Below are 27975 nucleotides of genomic sequence, written 5' to 3' on the forward strand. Positions count from 1 at the left end.
ACATCAAGTGGACATATTTCAACCTGCGGCTTGTTTTTCTCTTGCGCTTCTCTGAGTGTTGTCTCACGGGCCAGATTCAATATCTCTCTCTCTCTCTCTCTCTTTCTTTCTTTCTCTTTCTCTCTTTTTCTCTCTCTCTGTGTCTCTTTCTCCCCCTCTCACACTCTCTGTGTCTTTCTTTCTCTCTCTGTCCCTCTCTCACACTCTCTGTCTTACTCCCTCACTCTCTCTTTCTGTCTCTTTTTTTCTGACACCTCTGTCTCTATGTCTCTTTCTTTAACCTTCTTCCTCTCTCTCTCTTTCGCTCCCCCTCTCTCTCTCTCTCTCTTTGTCTCTCTGTGTCTCTCTCTGTCTCTTCCTTTCTCTCTCTCTCTCTCTCTCTCTCTCTCTTCCACTCTCTGTCTCTTTCTTTCTCTCTCTGCCCCGCTCTCTCACTTTCTCTTTCTGTCTCTTTTTTTCTGACACCTCTGTCTCTATGTCTCTTTCTTTAACCTTCTTCCTCTCTCTCTCTCTCTCGCTCCCCCTCTCTCTCTCTCTCTTTGTCTCTCTGTGTCTCTCTCTGTCTCTTCCTTTCTCTCTCTCTTCCACTCTCTGTCTCTTTCTTTCTTTCTCTGTCCCGCTCTCTCACTCTCTCTTTCTGTCTCTTTTTCTGACACCTCTTTCTCTATGTCTCTTTCTTTATCCTTTGTTATCTCTGTCTCTCTCTCTCTCTCTCTCTCTCTCTCTCTCTCTCTGTCTCTAAATTTCAAGTATGGCACGCGTCCCCCCGAGCTCCAAAAAGAGTTGGAGATCCCTGCTGTAGAAGAAGCACGGAATGAGCACCGAGGAGTACCGAGGGACGAAAACGCTTGACCGGAGGCGTGGTTGCGTAGTGTCCCCGCCCTCTGCGCGAACTCCTCCCGCCTGTGCTGTCCCGCCGCGCAGAGCGAGCGCATCCTGGTGCTGGCAGGTACGCGGAGGACGCACGCAGGTAACTCCACACACTTCATTCAATTCTTGATTTGAAAACGTTTACTTTCTTGTTTATTGACGCATTTACGTTGACTTTCTGGTAGCTTCTCACTGTTATTCTTACGAGGAGTCCTTTTAGCCACGTAAGAATAGGCACCGCGTCATTTTAGACATGAGTAAAACGGGCACCTTCTCGTTTTTGACACATTTTCTAAAAGCAAATGAGGAGAAATATTGTTTCACCAATCACAATACGATCAAATAAGGAGAAGACACAATTCTAAAGACTTATGTTGCAAAATAAACTTTAAAAAAGTTGGGTACCGATTCATAGAGTGACACTTTACAGCTTTTATTTTGGAAATCCATTTGAGGTGAAAACCATGAGAACTTTTTGTCATTTAGACACCAAAAAACAATCATGAACTCACTCAAGGTAAACGACTATTTACACACAAAACTCGCTGTACAAAAAATAGAATGCTATGATAATAAAGGTGTCCAAAGTGCTTAGCCTGTTCCATGTTTTTGTTTCTTGCAGGGAAAACACATTAAAAATTAAAAGAAGAAAACAAAAATGGACCCCACAAAGGAAAATTGACCAAAAATGCCATTTCAAAACAGTTGCGTTACCAGGAGTGGGAACAGTGTCCACCCACAGAAAACTGGATGTAGTAGTGAAGGCAGTCTTGAAAAATGAAAGAAAAAAAAAAAACAAGAGAAGAGAATAAAAAAAGAATTTTAAAAAAAGCAAGGGACCTAGTAAGAAGCTGGGGGTCAAAGAAAGAATAAAAGGAAAAAGAGAAAAAAAACAGGGAAAATAAGCCAAGGGTATTTTTGTTCAGTGTATTACTTACTATGATAGATAGATTATTTATTTGCACATCTGGTTAGCTACTCCTCTTGCACTCTTTGCGCTACTGTAAAATATTGTACATAGCCATAATTATTTAGTATATTATTAGTACTTCAATACTCCAACTCAAAACAACATTTTATTTATATCTGTACATTCAAGGAAACGGGTCAGATGTATCGACATTTCGTTCTGTATACACGTGTACTGTCAATAAAGTAGATCTGAATCTGAATCTGAATACTACAAATGATGTAGTTTTCTGACCAAAATAAATGAATCTATATGTTTTTTTTTTTAATCCATTATCTTACTATAATAACCCTGATTATTTCACTCTGCCGCAAACTTTTAACTCATTTCAAGTTTTCTATACTAAAAAATATACGAAAATATACTTAAAGAACAAATGATTTTAAGCAACTTGAAAGTGGGATCCCTGCACGACACAAATAATGATTTTGTTAAAAATATTGACTTTTTGAGTGCATCAAAAAATAACTAAAAAATACCAGAATAGTGTGGCGGTTTCACACCCGGGGTAACATACCTGACTGCCTGTTGATATTCAATATAGTTCTGGCTTAGGAGAGTGGAATGTCTTTCTGGGAAAAAATGCTAAGTCGACGAAACCAAGAGCGCTGAGTCAGATTTCTTTGGCGTTTTTCACATCTAGGGTGACCTATCTGACTGCCTGTAAAAGATAGTGTGGGTATTCAATATAGTTCTGGATTAGAAGAGTGGAATGTCTTTCTAGGAAAAAATGCCAAGTCAATGAAGCCAAGAGCGCTGAGTCAGATTTATTTGGTGTTTTCCACATCTAGGGTAACCTATCTGACTGCCTGTAAAAGATAGTGTGGGTATTCAATATAGTTCTGGATTAGAAGAATGGAATGTCTTTCTGGGAAAAAATGCCAAGTCAATGAAACCAAGAACGCTGAGTCAGCTTTCTTTGGCATTTTTCACATTTAGGGTAACCTATCTGACTGCCTGTAAAATATAGTGTGGGTATTCAATATAGTTCTGGATTAAAATAGTGGAATGTCTTTCTGGCAAGAAATGCTAAGTCGACGAAACCAAGAGCGCTGAGTCGGCTTTCTTTGGCATTTTTCACATCGAGGGTAACCTAGCTGACTGCCTGTAAAAGATAGTGTGGGTATTCAATATAGTTCTGGATTAGAAGAGTGGAATGTCTTTCTAGGAAAAAATGCCAAGTCAATGAAGCCAAGAGCGCTGAGTCAGATTTATTTGGTGTTTTCCACATCTAGGGTAACCTATCTGACTGCCTGTAAAAGATAGTGTGGGTATTCAATATAGTTCTGGATTAGAGGAATGGAATGTCTTTCTGGGAAAAAATGTCAAGTCAATGAAACCAAGAACGCTGAGTCAGCTTTCTTTGGCATTTTTCACATTTAGGGTAACCTATCTGACTGCCTGTAAAATATAGTGTGGGTATTTTCGATTGTTCTCGATTGTTCTCAGCTCAGGGATGCTGCTGGAAATGTGAATTTCCCTTCGGGGATGAACAAAGTATCTATCTATCTATCTATCTATCTAGTTCTGGATTAAAATAGTGGAATGTCTTTCTGGCAAGAAATGCCAAGTTGACGAAACCAAGAGCGCTGAGTCGGCTTTCTTTGGCATTTTTCACATCGAGGGTAACCTAGCTGACTGCCTGTAAAAGATAGTGTGGGTATTCAATATAGTTCTGGATTAGAAGAGCGGAATGTCTTTCTGGGAAAAAATGCCAAGTCAATGAAGCCAAGAGCACTGAGTCAGATTTCTTTGGCGTTTTTCACATCGAGGGTAACCTAGCTGACTGCCTGTAAAAGATAGTGTGGGTATTCAATATAGTTTTGGATTGGAAGAGTGGAATGTCTTTCTGGGAAAAAAGGCCAAGTCAATGAAACCAAGAGCGCTGAGTCAGCTTTCTTTGGTGTTTTTCACATCTAGGGTAACCTATCTGACTGCTTGTGAAAGATAGTTGTCCTATCCAAACTCCTTCTACCATTTCTTGGCTGGACAGATACACAAACAAGCAAACAGCTATAAATACTTTGATTCCTAACAAAAAAATACTTTTCTAGCAGAAATAGTTTAAGCGCTATTTGCGCAAATTACAATTATATAATATTATATGTTGTGTGTGTTTCAGCATGTCCCAAGTGTTCCCCCTCTTGGTGCTCTTCCCGGCGGCCATGATGCTGGAGTTCCGTTACCATAGCAACAGTGAGATGGAGCGTTACCTCTTCCAGGTTAACGCTTCCAATCCAGATATCGCGTACCTGTACAGCATCGGGCGCTCCGTTGCAGGTACAAACACACAGAAAACACAGTAACGCGCACAGGTCGGGTATCGGGTGTTTGTCGCCGTGGCAACCATTGTGCGATTTGTAAACTTGGCTGCAAACTCAAGTTAAACTAACGTTAATCTAATTCACAGCATTCTAATCTGGACAATCACAAATGCACGCCAAAACACACACACAAACAGGTTCCCAAATCCCTTTACCAGCGACAAGAAGAAAGACCCTCGGCCGCTCCTCGTTTCTTGTCTCGGCGGCGAGAAGAAAGCTCCTCGGCAGTGCCTGGCTCCTGTCTCGGCACAAAGGAGAAACTCATTTGTCTGTGCCTGGTTTCCCGTCTTGGCGATGAGGAGAAAGCCCCTCGGCTGCACCCAATTTCTCGTCTCGGCAGCGAGAAGAAAGTTCCACGTCCGCTCCTGGTTTCCTGTTTTAGCGACGAAGAGAAACCCCCTTTGCCGCACCCAGTTTCTCAGTTCAGCAGCAAAAGAAAATCTCAGCCACTCCCGGTTTCTTGTTTCCTGCAGCGAAGAGAAAGCCCCTAGGCCGCTCTTTGGGTTCCCTTTTGGTGGCGAGGAGAAAGTCCCTTGGGTGCGCCTGGTTTCCTGGTTTTGCAACGAGATGAAAGCCCCTCGGAAGCTCCTTGTTTACCGTTTCGGCTGTGAGGAGAAAGCCCTTTGGCCTCTCCTGGTTTCTCATTTCGGCAGCGTTGAGAAAGCCCCTCAGCCGCTCTTTGGGTTCCCTTTTGGTGGCGAGGAGAAAGCCCCTTGGGTGCGCCTGGTTTCCTGGTGTTGCAACGAGATGAAAGCCCCTCGGAAGCTCCTTGTCTACCGTTTCGGCGGTGAGAAAAAATACCTTTGGCCGCTCCCGGTTTCTTATTTCGACAGCGAAGAGAAAGCCCCTCGGCCGCTCTTTGGGTTCCCTTTTGGTGGGGAGGAGAAAGCCCCTTGGGTGCGCCTGGTTTCCTGGTTTTGCAACGAGATGAAAGCCCCTTGGAAGCTCCTTGTTTAACATTTCGGCGGTGAGGAGAAATCCCTTTAGCCGCTCCCGGTTTCTCGTTTCGGCAGCGAAGAGAAAGCCCCTCGGCCGCTCCCAGTTTTATAATTTGGTGGTAAGGAGAAAACCCTTGCCCGCTTCCTGTTTGCTGTCCTGTTGCTGCAATTATGTGTCCGGTATGTGGCCCTTGAGGTTATGTTCGTGTCCCCCTTTACAATGACTCGCCCTTAAAACCGTACACATTCCCTGTCACAGTTGCCACGGCGACAGGTACTTGAGACCCTACATCTGTTTTTGTGCGTAATGAGCCGGATTAGTACACGGTACGGTCACTCTGGGTTCTTTTCCCGTTTTTAGGGGTGGAACAATGTGAAGGGGGAATTTAACCATTCTTACCATTTGTACGATCATTTGGGCTGACTGTAAACTCAAGTTAAACTAAGATGAATCGGCCGCGTGCTAATTTGGCTAATCGCAAACCCACACAATCTGGACAAAAGCCAGTCGGTGTCCCGGATTAACTCGGATTAGTATGGCGGTGACTGTGCGCACATCCGACAAGTGTCACGTGAGCTTGCACACAAATGATATATGTTTGCCTGGGGTGGGATGGGCGCCACCAGGCTGGTGATGCCAAAGACACACTACAGGAAATGGTGCCCTTACCACCTGTGTGTTTAAGGGATCCAACCAACCAACCCACCGTATCAAAAGGCGCACGATAGGGGTGGGCCATTTGGTTTTAATCCCTCTTTTCTGCCTAGCAAGCAGGATGCGACCGCAGGCCGGGTAGAGCTAAAAGTGTGCCTGTCAGTCAGTACTCAGGTAAACTCAAAGAGCGTCCGAGTTATTAGGGCTTCGCTATCGATATAGAGAAGGACTTGCTTGATATGGATTATAACGCATGTGAATGTGTGTGTGTCAGGTCAAGAGTTGTGGGTGCTAGCGTTGGGGCGCGTCCCCCACCGACACACTGTCGGCATCCCAGACTTCAAGTACGTGGCGAACATGCATGGAAACGAGGTGAGGCCACGCAACAGACACGCAACCGACACGCAACAGAACGCATATAAAAGGCAACAAGCCAAAAAAACACACAAAGCGAGTAAACTGGGTCAGTGGACTTTGCTCGCTCAGAGAAAACTTTTTGAAAAAGTGCTTTTCAGCCCTTAGCCGTAGTGCATACTCACATACACGTTAACTTGTGAGATGTGTTCCACAGGGTTGGGTAGGGTTACTTTACCTTGATTACTTTCAATGACTTTTGGATGACTCCAATACCAAATATGCTAAGAAAAGACAAAAGAAAGTAAATAGGAATAAAATGATGACTCACAACACGCGGTAAGCTTTCTCTCCTGGCTTTGATCTCTCTGATCTCCGGCAAAACAAACATCAAACGCCACAGAAACCAAATGAAAATCAATCCAAACAACTTGCCAACATCATTTTTGCCGTTCCATGTATTCCGTTACTCCCTAAGCCTGCGCAAAAGTAATTAGTAATATAATTCCTTTTTAGTTTCTTTTGTCTTTTATGAGCATATTTGGTATTGGAGTCATCCAAAAGTAACTGAAAGTAATCCAGTTAAAGTAACCCTGGTGTTCCAAGCGCCGTCGTGAGATGGATAGATAGATCCTTTATTCATCCCCACAGGCAAATTCACACTTCCAGCAGTATCCTTGTGTTGAAAATACAATAATAATAAAGCAAAAGAAATAGAATACATAATTACCTAATATAAAGTGTTGCTAAAGAGCACAGGTATCAAACAGGCGGCCCGCTAAGGGATTGAATCCGGCCCGCGAGACAACACTCAGAGAAGCGCAAGAGAAAAACAAGCTGCAGGTTGAAATATGTCAACTTGATTTTGCCAAAGTCAGGTGCCTCAAACAAAGACACTGTACTTGTATTTATTTCTCTCTTTCTCTCTCCCTCTTTTCCACCCCTTTTCTCCCACTCTCTGTCTCTTTCACTCTCTGTGTCTCTCTTTTTCTCTTGCTTTGTTGCTCTTTGTCACTTTCTCTCTCTGTGTCTTTTTAACTTCTTTTGCTCTAACTTCCTTTTTTCCTTTTCTTTCTTCCTCTTCCTACCCTTGGCGCTTTCTTTTCTCTTTTCTCTCCTTTTGTCTTTCTATTTCTCTTTGGATTTCTTTCTTTCACTCCCTTTCTTTCCCCCTCTCTCATGACTTCTCTTTTTATCTCTTTTGTTTCTCACGTTCTCTCCCTCTCTCTCTTTCTTTGTCCTGCCCCCTCTCCTTTTCCCTCCCTCTTTCTCTTATTTCCTCATCTCTTTTTCTTTCTCTTTAGTCTACTCGTCCGGCCCCCGACAGAATGTTTGTTCTATCATGTGGCCCCTGAGTTCAAATGAGTTTGACACCCCTGCTATAGAATATTTAAATAGTGCTACGGAAAATACACACTGTCATCAAAATAGGGTAATATGCAAATGTGGGGGTGGGGTTTTATGTGGGCTTTTACTCCCCCGGGTGGAGTTAAAGAGCCTCATGGCATGAGGAAGAAATGATCTCCTCAGTCTCTCCGTGGAACAAGACTGTGACAGCAGTCTGTCGCTGAAGCTGCACTTCCATTTGAGACTGGCCAAGCGTAGCATAGCTTAGCATAGCTTAGCATAGCTTAGCATAGCTTAGCATAGCTTAGCATAGCTTAGCATAGCGCGATTTCCGAGTTTTAGCCGTGCTGGCGTTACGCTGCGTTTGCCATCCGCCAATGATTGGTGTCAATGAAGCGCCGTTTTTTGACTTTCTGTTCCCTTTCGTGATCCAAAATGCGCCTCGAATACCAATCTGAAATAGTTATTATTGAAAGACACGGCCGAGCAGGCAGGATGCAAGTGCAGGCCAGGTAAAAAGTCGCTCAAAATGTGCCTGTCAATCAGTACTCGGGTGTAAAGAGAGAAGAGCCGGATGATTTCATTCCTGTTTTTCCGAGTATGTCGAGAAAAAAAGCAAGTTTTTAAGTAATTTGAGAGAAACACAAGGGAATAATGACAGTTTTGAATAGGTCCACTGGGTGTCACCAAAGCCAGGTGCCACTTGCAAAGCACCCACCGTAGCTGTATCAGCCAACTATCATTAACCAACCACAGAACATTGTGGAAACCCCTCCCAAAGTTATTTGACTTCAAATAAATAAACACGCCCAGTTTAAAGCAATACAACAAATAAAGTTAGAATTTAATCAATAAAAGCACACCAAGTGCTCCCTCCCGCCACTAGAGGGCAGTAAAGGATGTAATCTCAGTTTGAGTTGGCCCAGTTTATGAGTTTGAGCTGATGAAGTCTATACTACACAATCCACAAAATCACATTTACTTGATTTGAGTGAACATAATGCAGTAGAAGATGTTTTCTAGAAAATCTCAGCTCCAAAAGATTTCCATTTTTCCTTTTTTTTTGTTTTTGTTCCGTCGGCTGCTTTAAAAAACCCGGCGTCTTTCTATACCGAAAACAAATGTCGTGGTGTTCATTTCTCTTCTCTGAAATCAATTCTTTTCATTGGAATGTATTGATTTGGTTTTGTATCCCCAAGCCTTACAGTAGTCTAAATTCCACGCACCTTATAGTCCAGTACACCTTATACGTTTTTTGCGGGTGCGCTTTGTAATCCTGTGTGCCGTGTAGCGTGTCAAATCCAATTTTTTCTTTCTTTTCTTTTACTTCCGAGGCGCCGAGATAAGCAATGGCTGTGAAATGTTTTGACTGTTGGGCTTCCAGGAAGCTCAGGCAGGAAACGCTCATCTACTTCCTGTTTTGGGAAAACATTTTACATTTGTTTGGCGAGCGCACGATTTGGGCTAGCCTGCGCACGCTAGCTCGACAAAAATAAGACAAAAAACGAGAATATCCGTACATTATCGATAAAAGGTATTATTGTTACCAGGGTTGGGTAGGGTTACTTTAACTGGATTACTTTCAATTACTTTTGGATTACTCCAATACCAAATATGCTAATGAAATACAAAAAATGATGTCGGCAAGCTGTTTGGATTGATTTTCATTTTGTTTCTGTCGCATTTTATGTTTGTTGTTGTGTTATGTTTGGAGATCAAAGCCAGGAGAGAAAGCTTACCACGTGTTGTGAGTCATTTTATTCATGTTTACCGTATTTTCCGCACTATAAGGCGCACCGGGTTATAGGGCGCACCCCGAAAAAAAAGTTTTTGGTCCTATATTTGACATGCATAAGACGCACCGGATTATAAGGCGCTACAATGGGAACGTGGACAAAACAGTCAGATGGTTCAGTCCAACTGATTACCCCCTTAACATTCCCAAAGCTTGCAAAGAAGCAAATATGTGTCTCGGACATATACGGAAACGGTGTCTGTACGATGTCACTCAAATGCGTCGTTCCAAATATCATTCGGAAGGTTAAAGTCTTGGGATTCAAGAAATGCCAACCATTCCTTAGTTTCTATTTTCTTTTTCGCTCGCAACTTTACCATGCATATGACAATAAACACTTGGAATTGAGTTGAATTCACTCAACTTATCACAGAAACATCAAGATCGTTCTAAAACAAGATACTGGGAAAATATAGTTCTCACGTTCAATAATGATACGCAACCATGGTCTTCTTATAACCGTGAGTGTAGTAAATCCAGGAGAGTCAAATGTTTACGAATACTAATGAAACATGTTTCTTTATGGCGTAGTTTAGCAAGCTTGCTATTCACTCATCTTTTTCAGCCAATCGCAGGGTTTGTTTTGGCCCTCTAGCCAATCCAAGGCTCCGAATAACTTCAGCCAATAGCGATCGATTTGACCGATGATTGACACATCTTTGTCGGCCAATTGCAGGCTTTGTTTTGCAGCTTAAGCCTATGCCAGCCTGTAAATGATAAAAAGGATCCGCCCCTTGACCTCCGAATAACTTTAGCCAATAGCGATTGATTCAAATGATGATTGACACATTGGTTGGCCAATGAAACGCCGGTATATAAATCCAGCATACACCGCGGACTACTCCACGTTCGGGGGAAAATCGAGTCGGCGGCTGTTGCGTAAGTTGCGAGACCTTGCGATTTAATATTGAGCCATATATAAGGCGCACTGTATTATAAGGCGCATGGTCAGCTTTTGAAAAAAATTAAGACTTTTAGGTGCGCCTTATAGTGCGGAAAATACGGTACTTTCTTTTGTCTTTTCTTAGCATATTTGGTATTGGAGTCATCCAAAAGTCATTGAAAGTCCTGGAAGACATTTTGTGATTAAGCTCGTCCCAAACAGATGAGACTTGAATTGTAGACTCTATCCATGATCAATTTTTATTGTCAACGCCGATGAATGGTTGCAGCCCGAGTGAACACGCCAAGTACAAGCTGTGTTGGCGTGTATGCATTCATGTATGTATTTGTGCACGCATTGCATCATGGGAAAGAGTGGCCGTAGGACGTTTGCTCAACATGCGTGGACTCCTTTAGACCTTCTCGTCTTCCTTCCTCCTTTCATCACGGCCGAATTACGACAAAACTTCCTGTGACACGGCATCCTGCCGGGGTGGGCCGCACGCAACACAAAAAAAGAAACAAAAAAAAAAAAAAGAAAAGAAACAAAAAACATTCTCTACGCTTCATCACCGGCTCCAGGCCAGCAGGTGGCGCTGTGAAATTGTAAGGCTTTTTCAACAAATTACAATTGGTTGCAGTACCAGTGCTTGGAATTCTTGAAAATGCTTGAGTTTCAAAGATTGAAAAGCGCTCGGGTGAAATGCTTGAAATAGTTGCCATGTTCCTCAACTAGTGCTTAAAAATGATGCTGACAATGCCCTCTGATGGCTCGGCAGTTGGCATTAGTTTGTATGGCACTGTCTTATGAAGGGTCATCGCTCCCACGGCACAGGTGCATACTACACCTAAACAGGGCACCATGGAGATAATTATAGATAGATAGATACTTTATTCATCCCCGAAGGGAAATTCACACTTCCAGCAGTATCCTCGTGTTAAAAAATAAAATGTCTAGTCAAGTCATTTTTATTTGTGACGCCCTTAATCACAAAGAGTCTCAAAGGGCTGCACAGGTTGTTGCAAACCACAGACTATTATTACAGACTATTATGACACCATCCCCTGATCTGCAACCTACATGAGGGCAAGGAAAAACCTCAACATGAGGAAAATGAAGAAACCTTGAGAAGGCCCCGCACATGTGATAATCCCCACAAATATGATATAATCCCAAAATTATAGGTTATTCATATGTTATAGAATAGAAGTGTGTTTTAAGCTTAGATTTCAACATTTCCACTGAGGTTCCAGATCCAATCTCAGGGGGAAGAGCGTTCCACAGCACCGGGGCCCGAATGGAGAACGCTCTCCAACCTGCGGAACTCTTCTTGGCTCTTGGAATCACTAGTAGACCAGAGTTTTCAGAGCGAAGGCTCCGGACCGGAACATAGGGGGAAATTCAATCTGAAAGATATGAGGGAGCAAGTCCATGCATTCTTTTGTATACTACCAACAGAACCTTGAAATCACATCTTAGGCTAACAGGGAGCCAATGCAGGTTAGCTCAAATCGGGGTCATGTGATTAAAATTTCTTGTCTTAGTTAAAAGCCTGGCTGCAGCATTTTGTACCAGCTGAAGGCTCTTGATTTTGGACTTCGGGAGACCGAAGAGTAGGGCATTACAGTCATTGAGACGGGAAGTAACAAACGCGTGAATTATAATCTCCGCATATGACTGAGACAGCATAGGACGAATTTTAACAATGTTGCGAAGATGAAAGAAAGCAGTTCTAGTAATTTTCTTCACATGTGTTTGAAAGGATAGATCAGGGTCAAATATGACACCTAAATTTTTAACTGAGTCACTCTGTGTGATGTGACATTTGTCAATGTTCACAGCAGTTTTGAGAATAAGTCACGGCATTTAGATGGACCAATAACTAACATTTTGGTCTTTTCAGAGTTAAGGCGCACGAAGTTGAGTGACATCCACTCTTATCTCAGTGAGGCAGGCCTCCAAATTTCCACAATTTAGTGTGGCAGATTCCCCCAACGGAAGATATAGAGTGTCATCTGTGTAGCAACGGAAACTGATATTATACTTGCAAATAATATCCCCTCATGGAAGCATGTCAATGCTGAAAAGAAGGGGGCCAAGCACTGAACCCTGCGGAACACCACAGGTAACACTAAAGGGCTCAGATGTCATTGCACCATATTTAACACAATGCGTCCTATCTGAGAGGTAAGATTTCAATTATAAGAGGACGGTTCCTGAGAGACCAATCCATTTTTCCAACCGTTCTAGTAAGATATTATGGTCCACAGTGTCAAAAGCAGCACTAAGGTCCAGCACCAGCAAGAATGATGAAGCGTTGGAGTCCATTGCCAGTAGAAGATCATTGGCTACCTAAAATGATAAAATAAAAGATATAGAATACAAAAATTTTCAATATAAAGTGTTGGTATAGAGTATTTAAATAGTGATACACTGTCATAAAAATAGGATAATATGCAAATGTGGGGGTGGGGTTTCATGTGGGCTTTTACTCCCCCGGGTGGAGTTAAAGAGCCTCATGGCATGAGGAAGAAATGATATCAATTGTGGACATTTCTTATGAGCCATGAAAAAATGAAGGTCGTGTTTCACAGGAGTAAATTGCAATGGACCTGAAAATGTCAAATAGATATTGCTTTCATTTTTCTCCAAAACGAGTCGGTTGTTGTCCGTACCCTAGATTTTGATCAATGCATACGCGAGATAAAAAAAATGGCAGATCTATTCACGGATGGGCATCTATTTTACGAACGGTACCGGAGAAATCGGAAAATCTTTTTTGACTAAAGGGTTTTGTTTGCAGGTCCTGGGCCGCGAGCTGCTTCTGCATCTGGTGTCTGAGCTGGTTGCCGGTTACCGCGGCAACGAGAACTGGGCCTCGCGAATCCTGAACAGTACCCGGGTCCACTTCCTGCCCACCATGAACCCGGACGGCTTCGACCGGGCCGGCAAGGATTGTTACCTCAGCCAAGGAAGGTGTGTTTGTGCATTGCTGAGCAAAAGCATAGTTATGAGCAGTGTTCCCTCTAAGCTGCGCGCGTGCACAATTGCGCACTGCTCGCACATTCTCAGCGCACATTTTCAGCGCATAAGAAAATCTAGCCAGCGCACAAAAATCAGGGCTCAAAATTGCTCATTAAGAAGCCAATTAAGTCAAAGTTACAGTGCATGAAGGTCAAAATACACGGGTTCCCCTGACGTTTTGTCCTAAATGCGGTATTTTTAAGTCAATGTCGAACGAAGTTGAAAAGTAAAGTCAGTAGAGTTTTTCCAGAACCGGCTTCTTCGGCTCTGCTCACTAAAAGAAACCGGCTCTTTCGGGTCCTAAACAGCTCTTCAGGTTGTTTTTGCTTTTTTAATCCTTACACAACCAAATATTAAGTAAAATTATGCACAAAATGTCTTAAAGGAAGGTGGGACTAGAACAAGAAAGAAAAAAAATACCAAAATGAAAAAGTAGTGTAAAAAGAAACAAAAGGAAGAGGAAAAAAAGAAGGAAAAATTTAGAAAAAAGCCAGAAAAAAAGAAAAGAAAGAAATGTAGGGAAAAAAAAGTAAACAGAGAACAAAAAGAAAAAAGTAACAGCTCGGAAAAAATAAACACAATGAGATTTTTTTTAAAGGAATTTTTTAAAAAGTAGAAAAAAACAGGGAAAAGGAGGAAAAAGTTTGTGTTGCATTCAAATCATTTCCAAAGATATCAAGTGAATCTTGTTGGCAACAGTGTACTTCCACTAAAAATGTGATTACGTACAGTTGTGTATCTTACGACCGACTCAATAAGCCCCCAAAAATGTGAATATTATGCGAGAAAATATATCAGGAAATAAAAAGAAATGGATATCTTGTGAAAGAATTGTAAGAACAAACAACGTTTGTATGCCGTACAACCTTTACAGTATTAGTACATGAGTTAATTCATTCGAAAGAGAAAAATCATTTTGCATTGTCGGAAACTCAGCAAAATGTAACTTGATGTCAAGTTTTGGACATGTTTGATCATGACTTAGTTGCCACACGTGGGATTGCTGTTGCCCACTGTTGTTTCAAGCGTTGCTCACCGACTTTGTGTGAACGCTCAGAACCGGAAGGAAAATGACAGGGAACATTGCCAGTGACACACAACCAAATTGTGCGATAATCCATTTGACTTTGTCTTTCTCTCAGGTTAAACTTTAACGGCGTGGACCTGAACAGGAACTTCCCCGATGCGTTCGCTGACAACACGGAAGACGCCAGCAGAGAAGCCGAGGTCGGCCGGCGAATCTCTCAAGAAACAAAAAAGATTGGAATAGAATTTAGCTGCTTTCAATGATTATATTGACTCAAAAATGTTACAACACAGGGGTAAAAAGTTTCGCTTCAGTATTTAGGGTTCAAAGTTGAAAAACAGGTTAAATATATAGTCATGTTTTTCTGTTTGGCCCTTAATCACAGGAAGCCTCAAAGGGATGTACTATTATGACACCATCCCCTGATCTGAAACCTTCATGAGGGCAAGGAAAAACTCAAAAATTTTAGCATGATGAAAATCAAGTCAATTCATGTTTATTTGTTTGGCCCTTAATCACAAGGAGTCTCAAAGGGCGGCACAGACCACAGATTATTGCAAACCGCAGACTATTATGACAGCATCCCCTGATCTGCAACCTACATGAGGGCAAGGGAAAACTCAAAAACCTCAACATGAGGAAAATGGAGAAACCTTGAGAAGGGACAGTCTCAAAGGGCTGCACGGACCACAGATTATTGCAAACCACAGACTATTATGACACCATCCCCTGATCTGAAACCTTCATGAGGGCAAGGGAAAACTCAAAAACCTCAACATGAGGAAAATGAAGAAACCTTGAGAAGGGACAGTCTCAAAGTGCTGCACGGACCACAGATTATTGCAAACCGCAGACTATTATGACAGCATCCCCTGATCTGCAACCTACATGAGGGCAAGGGAAAACTCAAAAACCTCAACATGAGGAAAATGAAGAAACCTTGAGAAGGGACAGTCTCAAAGGGCTGCACGGACCACAGATTATTGCAAACCACAGACTATTATGACACCATCCCCTGATCTGCAACCTACATGAGGGCAAGGGAAAACTCAAAAACCTCAACATGAGGAAAATGGAGAAACCTTGAGAAGGGACAGTCTCAAAGGGCTGCACGGACCACAGATTATTGCAAACCACAGACTATTATGACAGCATCCCCTGATCTGCAACCTACATGAGGGCAAGGGAAAACTCAAAAACCTCAACATGAGGAAAATGGAGAAACCTTGAGAAGGGACAGTCTCAAAGGGCTGCACGGACCACAGATTATTGCAAACCACAGACTATTATGACACCATCCCCTGATCTGAAACCTTCATGAGGGCAAGGGAAAACTCAAAAACCTCAACATGAGGAAAATGAAGAAACCTTGAGAAGGGACAGTCTCAAAGTGCTGCACGGACCACAGATTATTGCAAACCGCAGACTATTATGACAGCATCCCCTGATCTGCAACCTACATGAGGGCAAGGGAAAACTCAAAAACCTCAACATGAGGAAAATGAAGAAACCTTGAGAAGGGACAGTCTCAAAGGGCTGCACGGACCACAGATTATTGCAAACCACAGACTATTATGACACCATCCCCTGATCTGAAACCTTCATGAGGGCAAGGAAAAACTCAAAAATTTTAGCATGATGAATATCAAGTCAATTCATGTTTATTTGTTTGGCCCTTAATCACAAGGAGTCTCAAAGGGCGGCACAGACCACAGATTATTGCAAACCGCAGACTATTATGACAGCATCCCCTGATCTGCAACCTACATGAGGGCAAGGGAAAACTCAAAAACCTCAACATGAGGAAAATGGAGAAACCTTGAGAAGGGACAGTCTCAAAGGGCTGCACGGACCACAGATTATTGCAAACCACAGACTATTATGACACCATCCCCTGATCTGAAACCTTCATGAGGGCAAGGGAAAACTCAAAAACCTCAACATGAGGAAAATGAAGAAACCTTGAGAAGGGACAGTCTCAAAGTGCTGCACGGACCACAGATTATTGCAAACCGCAGACTATTATGACAGCATCCCCTGATCTGCAACCTACATGAGGGCAAGGGAAAACTCAAAAACCTCAACATGAGGAAAATGAAGAAACCTTGAGAAGGGACAGTCTCAAAGGGCTGCACGGACCACAGATTATTGCAAACCACAGACTATTATGACACCATCCCCTGATCTGCAACCTACATGAGGGCAAGGGAAAACTCAAAAACCTCAACATGAGGAAAATGGAGAAACCTTGAGAAGGGACAGTCTCAAAGGGCTGCACGGACCACAGATTATTGCAAACCACAGACTATTATGACAGCATCCCCTGATCTGCAACCTACATGAGGGCAAGGGAAAACTCAAAAACCTCAACATGAGGAAAATGGAGAAACTTTGAGAAGGGACAGTCTCAAAGGGCTGCACGGACCACAGATTATTGCAAACCACAGACTATTATGACACCATCCCCTGATCTGAAACCTTCATGAGGGCAAGGGAAAACTCAAAAACCTCAACATGAGGAAAATGAAGAAACCTTGAGAAGGGACAGTCTCAAAGTGCTGCACGGACCACAGATTATTGCAAACCGCAGACTATTATGACAGCATCCCCTGATCTGCAACCTACATGAGGGCAAGGGAAAACTCAAAAACCTCAACATGAGGAAAATGAAGAAACCTTGAGAAGGGACAGTCTCAAAGGGCTGCACGGACCACAGATTATTGCAAACCACAGACTATTATGACACCATCCCCTGATCTGCAACCTACATGAGGGCAAGGGAAAACTCAAAAACCTCAACATGAGGAAAATGGAGAAACCTTGAGAAGGGACAGTCTCAAAGGGCTGCACGGACCACAGATTATTGCAAACCACAGACTATTATGACAGCATCCCCTGATCTGCAACCTACATGAGGGCAAGGGAAAACTCAAAAACCTCAACATGAGGAAAATGGAGAAACCTTGAGAAGGGACAGTCTCAAAGGGCTGCACGGACCACAGATTATTGCAAACCACAGACTATTATGACACCATCCCCTGATCTGAAACCTTCATGAGGGCAAGGGAAAACTCAAAAACCTCAACATGAGGAAAATGAAGAAACCTTGAGAAGGGACAGTCTCAAAGTGCTGCACGGACCACAGATTATTGCAAACCGCAGACTATTATGACAGCATCCCCTGATCTGCAACCTACATGAGGGCAAGGGAAAACTCAAAAACCTCAACATGAGGAAAATGAAGAAACCTTGAGAAGGGACAGTCTCAAAGGGCTGCACGGACCACAGATTATTGCAAACCACAGACTATTATGACAGCATCCCCTGATCTGCAACCTACATGAGGGCAAGGGAAAACTCAAAAACCTCAACATGAGGAAAATGGAGAAACTTTGAGAAGGGACAGTCTCAAAGGGCTGCACGGACCACAGATTATTGCAAACCACAGACTATTATGACACCATCCCCTGATCTGAAACCTTCATGAGGGCAAGGGAAAACTCAAAAACCTCAACATGAGGAAAATGAAGAAACCTTGAGAAGGGACAGTCTCAAAGTGCTGCACGGACCACAGATTATTGCAAACCGCAGACTATTATGACAGCATCCCCTGATCTGCAACCTACATGAGGGCAAGGGAAAACTCAAAAACCTCAACATGAGGAAAATGAAGAAACCTTGAGAAGGGACAGTCTCAAAGGGCTGCACGGACCACAGATTATTGCAAACCACAGACTATTATGACACCATCCCCTGATCTGCAACCTACATGAGGGCAAGGGAAAACTCAAAAACCTCAACATGAGGAAAATGGAGAAACCTTGAGAAGGGACAGTCTCAAAGGGCTGCACGGACCACAGATTATTGCAAACCACAGACTATTATGACAGCATCCCCTGATCTGCAACCTACATGAGGGCAAGGGAAAACTCAAAAACCTCAACATGAGGAAAATGGAGAAACCTTGAGAAGGGACAGTCTCAAAGGGCTGCACGGACCACAGATTATTGCAAACCACAGACTATTATGACACCATCCCCTGATCTGAAACCTTCATGAGGGCAAGGGAAAACTCAAAAACCTCAACATGAGGAAAATGAAGAAACCTTGAGAAGGGACAGTCTCAAAGTGCTGCACGGACCACAGATTATTGCAAACCGCAGACTATTATGACAGCATCCCCTGATCTGCAACCTACATGAGGGCAAGGGAAAACTCAAAAACCTCAACATGAGGAAAATGAAGAAACCTTGAGAAGGGACAGTCTCAAAGGGCTGCACGGACCACAGATTATTGCAAACCACAGACTATTATGACACCATCCCCTGATCTGCAACCTACATGAGGGCAAGGGAAAACTCAAAAACCTCAACATGAGGAAAATGGAGAAACCTTGAGAAGGGACAGTCTCAAAGGGCTGCACGGACCACAGATTATTGCAAACCACAGACTGTTATGACACCACCCCCTGATCTGCAACCTACATGAGGGCAAGGAAAAACTCAAAAACCTCAACATGAGGAAAATGGAGAAACCTTGAGAAGGGACAGCACATGTAGCAACATCCCAAATTACAGAAAAAAAATGGACCAGAATACATAACGTATATTCCCCACTGTGACCATAAACGAGAAGAAAAGCTTTCAAAACATGAAACAGTGTTGGGATCTTTGATTTTGTGCATCCCGGCAGGTGGAGGCTGTGATTGGCTGGTTAAAGACGGAGACATTTGTCCTCTCCGCTAACATCCATGGCGGCGCCCTGGTGGCCAGCTACGCTTATGACAACAGTAATGGCGGTAAGTGGGTGGGAGACCGGGGTGGTCAAGCGGGGTGAGTGGGCTGGCGAGTGGTCGGTAAGCCAGTTGCTAAGCTAGCATACTAGTTAACAAGCGGGTGGTCAAGGGCTGGCTGAGTGGGTGGGCTGTAACCAATGTTCCCTGTCATTTTCCTTACGGGTCTGAGTGTTCACACAAAGTCGGTGAGCAACGCTTGAAACAACAGTGAGCAACGGCAATCCCAAGTGTGGCAACTAAGTCATTACCAAACATGTCCAAAACTTGACATCACGTTACATTTTGCTGAGTTTCCGGCAATGCAAAATGATTTTTCACTTTTGAATGAATTGACTCATGTACGATGGCCTACAAACGTCATTTGTTTTTACAATTCTTTGACAAGATTTCCATTTCTTTTTTTTCCTGGTATCTTTTGTCACATCATACTAAAATTTTGGGGGGCTTATTGAGTCGGTTGCACGATACACAACTGTATTTAATCACATTTTTTTAGTGGAAGTGCAATGTTGGCAACAAGATTGACTTGGTATCATTGGAAATGATTTGAATGCAACACAAACTTTTTCTTCTTTTTCCCTGTTTTTTCTATTTTTTTTAAGTCCTTTAAAAAAAATCTCGTGTTTATTTTTTCCTTTTTACCTTTGTTTCTTTCTTTTCTTTTTTTCTGGCTTTTTTCAGATTTTTCTCCTTCTTTTTTCTCTTTATTTTGTTTCATTTTTTCTCAGCTTTTCACTACGTTTTCATTTTGGTATTTTTTTTCTTTTTTGTTCTATTGCCCCCTTCCTTTAAGTCATTTGTGCATAATTCTACATAATATTTGGTCATATAGGGATGAAAGAAGCAAAAACAACCCGAAGAGCCGTTTAGGACCCGAAAGGGCCAGTTCCTTTTAGTGAGCCGAGCCGAAGAAGCCGGTTCTCGAAAAACTCTACTGACTTTACTCAACTTCGTTCTACTTCGACCTTGACTTCAACATACCGCATTTAGAACACAGCGTCATTTAGAACCCGTGTATTTTGACCTTCATGCACTGTAACTTTGACTTAATTGGCTTCTTAATGATCAATTTCGAGCCCTGATTTTTGTGAGCTGGCTAGATTTTCTTGTGCGCGGAAAAGCTCTGGGTAGTGCGCAATTGCGCCCGCGCGCAGCTTAGAGGGAACATTGGCTGTAACTACCCCGGCTAGCATGCTAGCTAGCACAACTAACGCGTTTGATGCGTTAAGGGGGCGAACTGGTCGGCCGGGCGAGCTTGACGCCCGACGACGACGTTTTCGTCCACCTGGCCAAAGTGTACTCGCGCAACCACGCCACCATGCACCAGGGGGCGCACTGCGGAGAACTGGCACCTTTTCCAGAGGGCATCACCAACGGGTACCATTGGTACCCGCTCACAGGTCAGTTACAGTCTGGTTTTCCTTGCACTAACGTCTTTTTTTTTTACCTGAAGAAGAAAATTCGAGAGCGCGTTATACACGATGTTCTCCGGTAGTATTCTACCGAACACTATAGTGATGCATTGCTTGTGAAGGGAATGGAGCCCAAGTCGCTTCAAGTCTAAATGCTGAAGAAGAATTGTTCCTATTTGCTGATTGGATGGCATAACTTCCATCATCATTTCTTCTTCATGCCATGAGGCTCTTTAATTCCACCCGGGGGAGTAGAAGCCCACATTAAACCCCACCCCTACATTTGCACATTACCCTATTTTTATAACAGTGTGTATTTTATGTAGCACTATTGAAATACTCTATATCAACACGTTATATTGGGTATTTCTGTATTCTATTTTCTTTTCTTTTATTATTATTTTATTTTTCATAAAGGATACTGCTGGAAGTGTGAATTTCCCTATGGGGATGAAGAAAATATCTATATCTATCTATCTAAACATCTATCTAGACATCTATCCATCTATACATCCATCTATCTATCTACCTATAAATCTATCTAGACATCTATACATCCATCTATACATCTATCTATACATCTATCTATCTAAACATCTATACATCCATTTATCCATCCTTCTATCCATCTATCTAGACATCTATACATCCATCTATCCATCTATCTAGACATCTATACATCCGTCTATACATCTATCTAGACATCTATCTATCTATACATCTATCTATACATCTATCTATCTATACATCTATTTAGACATCTATACATCCATCTATCTGTCTAGACATCTATACATCCATCTATACATCTATCTATCTATCTTTACATCCATCTATCTATCGAGAGATCTATACATCCATCTATCTATATCTATCTAGACATCTATACATCTATCTAGACATCTTTACATCCATCTATACATCTATCTAGACAGCTATACATCCATCTATCTAGACATCTATCTATACATCCATCTATCTATCTAGACATCTATCTATACATCCATCTATCTATATAGACATCTATACATCAATCTATACATCAATCTTTACATCTATCTATCTATCTTTACATCCATCTATCTATCTAGACATCTATACATCCATCTATCTAGACATCTATCTATACATCCATCTATCTAGACATCCATCTATCTATACATCTATCTATACATCTATCTATACATCTATCTATACATCTATCTATACATCTTTACATCCATCTATCTATCTATCTAGACATCTATACATCCATCTATCTATATCTATCTAGACATCTATACATCTATCTATATCTATCTATACATGTATCTATATATCTAGACATCTATCTATCTACTTTGTGTGCAGGCGGCATGCAGGATTACAATTACGTTTGGGCGGGATGTTTGGAAGTGACGCTGGAAGTTTCCTGCTGCAAATTTCCTCCCGCCCGACAACTTCCTGTCTTGTGGAAAGAAAACAGGAAGAGCTTGCTGGCCTTCCTGCAACAGGTCCACTTGGGTAATTAGCACGTTTAGCGCTCGATACGCGATTGAACCGTGTGGTCACATCAATTGGACTCCACTCAAAGTACTTTTACTTCAGTATAACATGACTTAAGTCGAAGTACAAAGTAGTCATCCAAATAATGACCATAGTAAAAGTCAAAAAGTACACGGTGATAAAACTACTACGTCTTATTTGTTGATTTTTTTGAAACAAGCATTCAATCAGATCATCCAAATCCATCCCATCAATAATACATTGCTTTCAATTTCATAACTGATGAAAATAATCAAGTATTTTGTCTTTGGTGGTGTGGCACTCTCTCCAAAGAATATATCAAAATAATTTGCTTTTCTGGCTCCTCGAGTCAAAAAGGTTCCTGAGCCCTGGGCGAGGAAATGCTTTATGGCAATCTAATGTAGTGGTTGTCAAATACCATATAAAAAAAAACACATGACACCTGCTGACAGAAAAAAAAATACGCCTAAAAGCATGTCTGCTCCATTTGAGGTTTATTTTAATAATTTGCCCGTTTCGCTCCAAAACTCCCCTTTGAAAATAAACAGACTCGTCAGATGACTTTCAGTATAGCCGTTAGCTTCTGACTTTTCGATTGACATCAGTTTCTCACGCGCCGCAGCCTGCATTAGCCCATACAGGCCTGTTTGATAAACAGGAGAAGGCCTCCTGTAGATTTTAATATCTTCATCCAATAGTAACCATATCGAATGATGATTGATTAGCCAATGAAAATCCAAACATAATATGATGTCATTTTCTGGAGGTGTATTCAAACTAAGGCATAAAATAAACATGCGCAAGTCAATGTGTAATAAGTTTTTACGAACCATTATGACGCGCGACTGCGCACAATCGTAGATTGACAGGTATAAAATAAACGTGCGCAAGGCAATGCGTAATTCGTTTTTACGCACCATGATGACGCGCAACTGCGCACAATCGTAGATTGACAGCTGGAAAAGAAAGACAAACATTTACAACTCTTTCACAATGTCTAAAAATTGGCCCAAGTAAAATACACAATGCAAAACCTTTAGTGCTGTGAAGTGGTCCGCTCCACATTTTTGGAAACACCGTGAGATACCTTTAGAATAACGTAAAATATAATGTTTGGTTATTTTAATATTGTGCTCTTGAGTTGATAATGTTGTTTATCTGTTGAAATTATTTGTAATTGAAGGATTTTGATTTCCTTTACACTTTATATCTTTTGTGTTACGGTCAATAAAGCTATTCTTTGTCGTAAGTCGGTCTCAAATCCTCACGTACGTTAATTGGGATACGATGTCATGCGGCGGACAGCAGAAAGGATTCCATGGGGGGTGTCGGGAGGGGAGAGAGGATTTCTTCTTCCGAGGGGGGGCGCGCGACAGAAAATAATTGAGAGGCGCTGATGTGGTGTATAACCTAAGATTGTGTGTGTTCCAGGGGTGAAAGGTCGCGTGTTGGACGAGTCAGGAGCGGCCGCGCGGGGGGCAAAGGTGGAGGTTAAGGGTCGCCCCAATATGCTTCCCTTCCGGACAAACCGAGACGGAGAATACTTCCGACTGCTGCTGCCCGGCAACTACACTTTCACCGTAATCCATTCCATCTCTTTGTTGTCATCGATATTCGGGCTGCGACTCACATTTCCTGTCATCATTCGTTTTTCCGACCGATAGATAGATCCTTTATTCATCCCCAAAGGGAAATTCACACTTCCAGCAGTATCCTTCTGTTGAAAAATAAAAGAGATAGAATACAGTAGAGTAATAGAGTATTTAAATAGTGCTACACTGTAAGAAAAATAGGGTAATATGCAAATGTAGGGGTGGGGTTTAATGTGGGCTTTTACTCCCCCGGGTGGAGTTAAAGAGCCTCATGGCATGAGGAGGAAATTATCTCCTCAGTCAGTAATCAAATATTGACATTTTGGACGGATCGAAAAACAAAATACTTTTTGAAAAAGTGTTGTCAAAAAACAAAAATACACACAAATATATGGGACAGACGGCAGCACAGTTCTGAGGTCATGGGTTCAAATCCAGCTACCAACCTTCCTGTGCGGAGTTTGCATGTTATCCCCGTGCTTACGTGGGGGTTTCCTCCGGGCACTCCGGTTTCCTCCCACATTCCAAAAACATGCATGTCAGGTTGATTGGCCTAACCAAAATCAAATTCTCCCTAGGTGTGAATGAGTTGTCTGTCTCTGTGTGCCCTGCGATTGGCTGGCAACCCGTTCAGGGTGTCCCCTGCCCACTGCCCGGAGATGGCTGGGATGGGCTCCAGCAGCCCCGCGACCCTACTGAGGATAAGCGGTGCAGATAATGGATGGATATGGTATACACCCAGGGTTGGGTAGGGTTACTTGAACTGGATTACTTTCAATGACTTTTGGATTACTCCAATAGCAAATATGCTAATAAAAGACAAAAAAAACTAAATGTGAATAAAATGATGACTCACAACACATGGTAAGCTTTCTCTCCTGGCTTTGATCTCCGGCAAAACGAACATAAAATGCCACAGAAACAAAATGAAAATCAATCCAAACATCATTTTTGCCGTTCCATGTATTCCGTTACTCCCCCAGCTTGCACAAAATGGAGTAATTTTATTCCTATTTCGTTTCTTTTGTCTTTTATGAGCATATTTGGTATTGGAGTCATCCAAAAGTCATTGAAAGTAATCCAGTTCAAGTAACCCTACCCAACCCTGTATACACCTTATCCAAAGATGATATTTGGACTTTTCATAGAAAACAAAAAAGGAGCAATACATTCTATTTTATGTGTCTTAGATGTAAAGCCACTTTTAAAGTTTTGTCATTCAATTTGGTTTACGGGTTAAATCTTTGAATGGATCAACATTCCCAATGTGCAAATTATTTGCAATATGCTTAGAAATCTGCCACTTGTGTTAAGATAAACATGGCACCATTATTGTTTTTTTCATATGTATACATATCTCAATTTCGTCCCGTCCGGAACAAAGGGGTTTGGATTTTTCACATCCGGGATGCACGGGGCCCATTCATTTCAACAGGTCACTATGGTAACCAGGGAAATTTCATGGAGTGGGCTAAGAGGGTCACTGTCCCGTGGATGCTAACGAGTAGATGCTAACAGCTACATACACTTCCGTCTTTGACAGCCTAGATCATTTTTGGGGCTGGGTAATTACAGGCCAACTCGTTGCCATCGGTTTTGTAGGCACGGTGGCTAAAAGCGACATGCTAACAAGGTATGCTAACGGCTAGGTGATAACGGCTACATGCTAACAAATTATGCTAACGGTTTCATGCTAACTCCCCCTCCCCCACAGAACCAAGTTCTAAAGAAAGGATACATTTCACTTGAGTTTAGCGACGACATGCTAATGGTTATATGCTAACATCTGCCAACTCTCAATTGCTTCATGAATTGTGTTATTAGATTTTTGTTTCGCGGGCTAAAATTGTATTTCGTATTTTGCTTCTGAGTTCATGTGAATCATAAGGGATGATTCCGTTTTGATTTTTGGGGTTTCCTTTTATTTAACATTACTTATTTTTATACTACTACTACTTTTAAATCATTATCTTGTAAATGTTTTTGCACTTTTTAATGTCACAGTGCATTTCTCATGTTACATTTGACTCGATTACGTGTTGATGAGGCAATGGTTTTAGGATTTAAGGTTTGTTTTTTGTTTTTTTTTAATTCAAGTTGCATTTTTTATCTTTGCTTCTAGTTAATAACGCTATTCTTTTTTCTATTTTCATCCGTTAAAGGTGGGGTGCGTCGTTTGAGGTGTCCTAAAAAGTTGAATATTTAGTGAAGTGCTACGGGTGGCGATTTTTGTTTTCCTTACCCGTTTCTCTTCGCCTGTTTCCGTATCAGTGTTAAATATCTTTTTTATGAGGGTCTGTTACACTGTGTTTTAAACAAAACACTAAGAACGCCACTGCCCACTGGTGTAGTGGAGGTGCAATTTCCCTTTGTTCTAAGAAAATTAAAATAATAAAAGTTCCCTGAAGTCAGACTCGTCCCACTGCTGTTGGTCAAAATATGGTTTTTGGCTTTTTTGTAGGTGACGTATCCTGGCCACGAGGTGCTGACGGAGACTCTATCGGTCCCTTACGGTCCCGATCGGAACTCGGCCCTGAAGCGCGATTTTTGGTTGAGACGCGTCACCGTGGCAGCGGGCGACCCATCGCTCCCGTCCTCGCTCCCGTCTTCGCCGGCTGTTGCCATGACGACCACGACAACACTGGGGTGGACTGCGATGGCGCTCGCCGTCCGCAACCTGATAAGCTAAAGTCCCGAACAAATGGAGAACCCTTGGCGTCTCAACGGCAATAGGTCACAGCACGAACCTGCTCGGTTTTGTTACCTTATTATCCGCACTATAAGGCGCCCCCCCACCCCAAAAAAAAAAAAACCTATTGTCATCTTTTTTCCATATATAAGACACACTGGACTATAAGGTGCATGGAATTAGTTACAGTGAGAGCTAAAGTTGCACAAAATGTCCATCCTTCCATCCATTATCTGCACCGCTTATCCTCAGTAGGGTCGCGGGGGTGCTGGAGCCCATCCCAGCTATCTTCAGGCAGTGGGCAGGGGACACCCTGAACTGGTTGCCAGCCAATCGGAGGGCACACAGGGACAGACAATTCGCTCGCTCATTCACACTGAGGGACAATTTGGAACAGCCAATCAACCTGACATGCATGTTTTTGGAATGTGGGAGGAAACCAGAGCAAGGGGAGAACATGCAAACTCCACACAGGAGGTTCGATCTCATGACCTCAGAACTGCTAACCACTGCGCTGCCGTGCTGCCCTGCACAAAATATAATTACATTTCAATTCCAATCATTGATTTCATACAACATAAATGAACATGACGACGTTCTGCTTTCACCACCAAAAACCACAAGAGGGTGATTCAAAGGCAGAACAGTGACCTCACATTGGCACAAATGTTTGTGAACAAGACATTATATATATTTATTTAAGGACTCCATTTAGTACATAACGTTACCATACACCAAAATCTTCATTCAGTTCCAAGACCACTACATGTTTCTTAAGGGCAGAACAGTTACTGTACGCGGTATCATTTCATTGTAACTATTTGTTTCCAATTGTATCTACTGTATTTTCTGGCATACAAGGCGCACAGTATTATAAGGCATCCTTCTAAATTTCTGGCCAATTCAGGGTTTTTAGGTGCGCTTCATAGTCTGGAAAGAACGATGTTTTGAAAGTGGAGTGTGCCTTTTATGCGCGATTTGTGATGTCTTTGAGGTTGTGCCTTACTTACATACGGTGCGTATCTTTGAGGCGTGTGTTTGTGAGCTGCAATATCGGCCTTAGGCAAGGGTGTCCAAACCTGTGAGAAAATGGGGGGCCAGATTTGGTTAGCTGAAAATGTATAAGGGCCAACCGTTCAGCCTGGCATTCTTTTAAGACTCTTTGATATAATTACCCTTCCTCTAAGGCGGTGATTTTCAACCACTGTCCCGCGACACACTAGTGTCACTTTTTAAAATGTTATAAAAGATTTATGAATCATTTTCTGCAAATATGATGTCGTTGTCAACAGTGTTCCCTCTAACTCGCACATTCTCAGCGCACAAGAAAATCTAGCCAGCGCACAAAAATGAGGGCTCGAAATTACTGATTAAGAAGCGACTTAAGTCAAAGTTACAGTGCATGAAGGTCAAAATACATGGGTTCCCCTGACGTTGTGTCCTATGTGGTATTTTGAAGTCGAGTCGAAGTAGAACGAAGTTGAGTAAAGTTAGTTTGTCGAGAACCGGCTTCTTCGGCTTGGCTCACTAATAGGAACCGGCTCTTTCGGGTCCCAAACGGCTCTTCAGGTTGTTTTGCTTCTTTAATCCCAACATGACCAAAAATTATGTAAAATTATGCATAAATATGACTTAAAGGAAGGGGGGAATAGAACAAAAAAAATACTAACATGAAGTTGAGTAAAGTTAGTTTGTCGAGAACCGGCTTCTTTGGCTAGGCTCACTAAAAGGAACCGGCTCTTTCGGGTCCCAAACGGGTCTTCAGGTTGTTTTTGCTTCTTTAATCACAACATG

General features: G+C 42.3%; 1 protein-coding gene across 2 annotated transcripts; it reads left to right on the forward strand.

The window, feature by feature from the left end:
- Positions 1-703: 703 nt before the first annotated feature.
- Positions 704-27961, forward strand: cpm (carboxypeptidase M). Of its 2 annotated transcripts, XM_088348009.1 has the most exons (10): positions 704-970; positions 3963-4120; positions 6032-6129; positions 12940-13112; positions 14303-14387; positions 18880-18985; positions 20212-20382; positions 21745-21897; positions 23332-23480; positions 25954-27961. In XM_088348009.1, exons 2-10 carry the CDS (start codon positions 3964-3966, stop codon positions 26179-26181), a joined length of 1320 nt encoding a protein of 439 aa, XP_088204135.1. In that variant the 5' UTR covers positions 704-970; position 3963; the 3' UTR covers positions 26182-27961. The 2 variants fall into 2 exon arrangements, with proteins under 2 accessions (XP_088204135.1, XP_088204136.1); XM_088348010.1 differs by lacking the exon at positions 20212-20382.
- The last annotated feature ends 14 nt before the right edge of the window (positions 27962-27975 follow it).

This window comes from Urocampus carinirostris, chromosome 11, assembly GCF_059441175.1.
Source record: "Urocampus carinirostris isolate Australia breed hairy pipefish chromosome 11, RoL_Ucar_1.0, whole genome shotgun sequence".
Lineage (NCBI taxonomy): Eukaryota > Metazoa > Chordata > Actinopteri > Syngnathiformes > Syngnathidae > Urocampus > Urocampus carinirostris.

Excerpts from the sequence above, each read along its gene's own strand:
- cpm (XM_088348009.1), top strand. The coding sequence starts at position 3,964 with ATGTCCCAAGTGTTCCCCCTCTTGGTGCTCTTCCCGGCGGCCATGATG. Across the intron at positions 14,388-18,879 it reads ACGCCAGCAGAGAAGCCGAG|GTGGAGGCTGTGATTGGCTG; the intron begins GTCGGCCGGCGA and ends GCATCCCGGCAG. Across the intron at positions 18,986-20,211 it reads TTATGACAACAGTAATGGCG|GGGGCGAACTGGTCGGCCGG; the intron begins GTAAGTGGGTGG and ends TGATGCGTTAAG.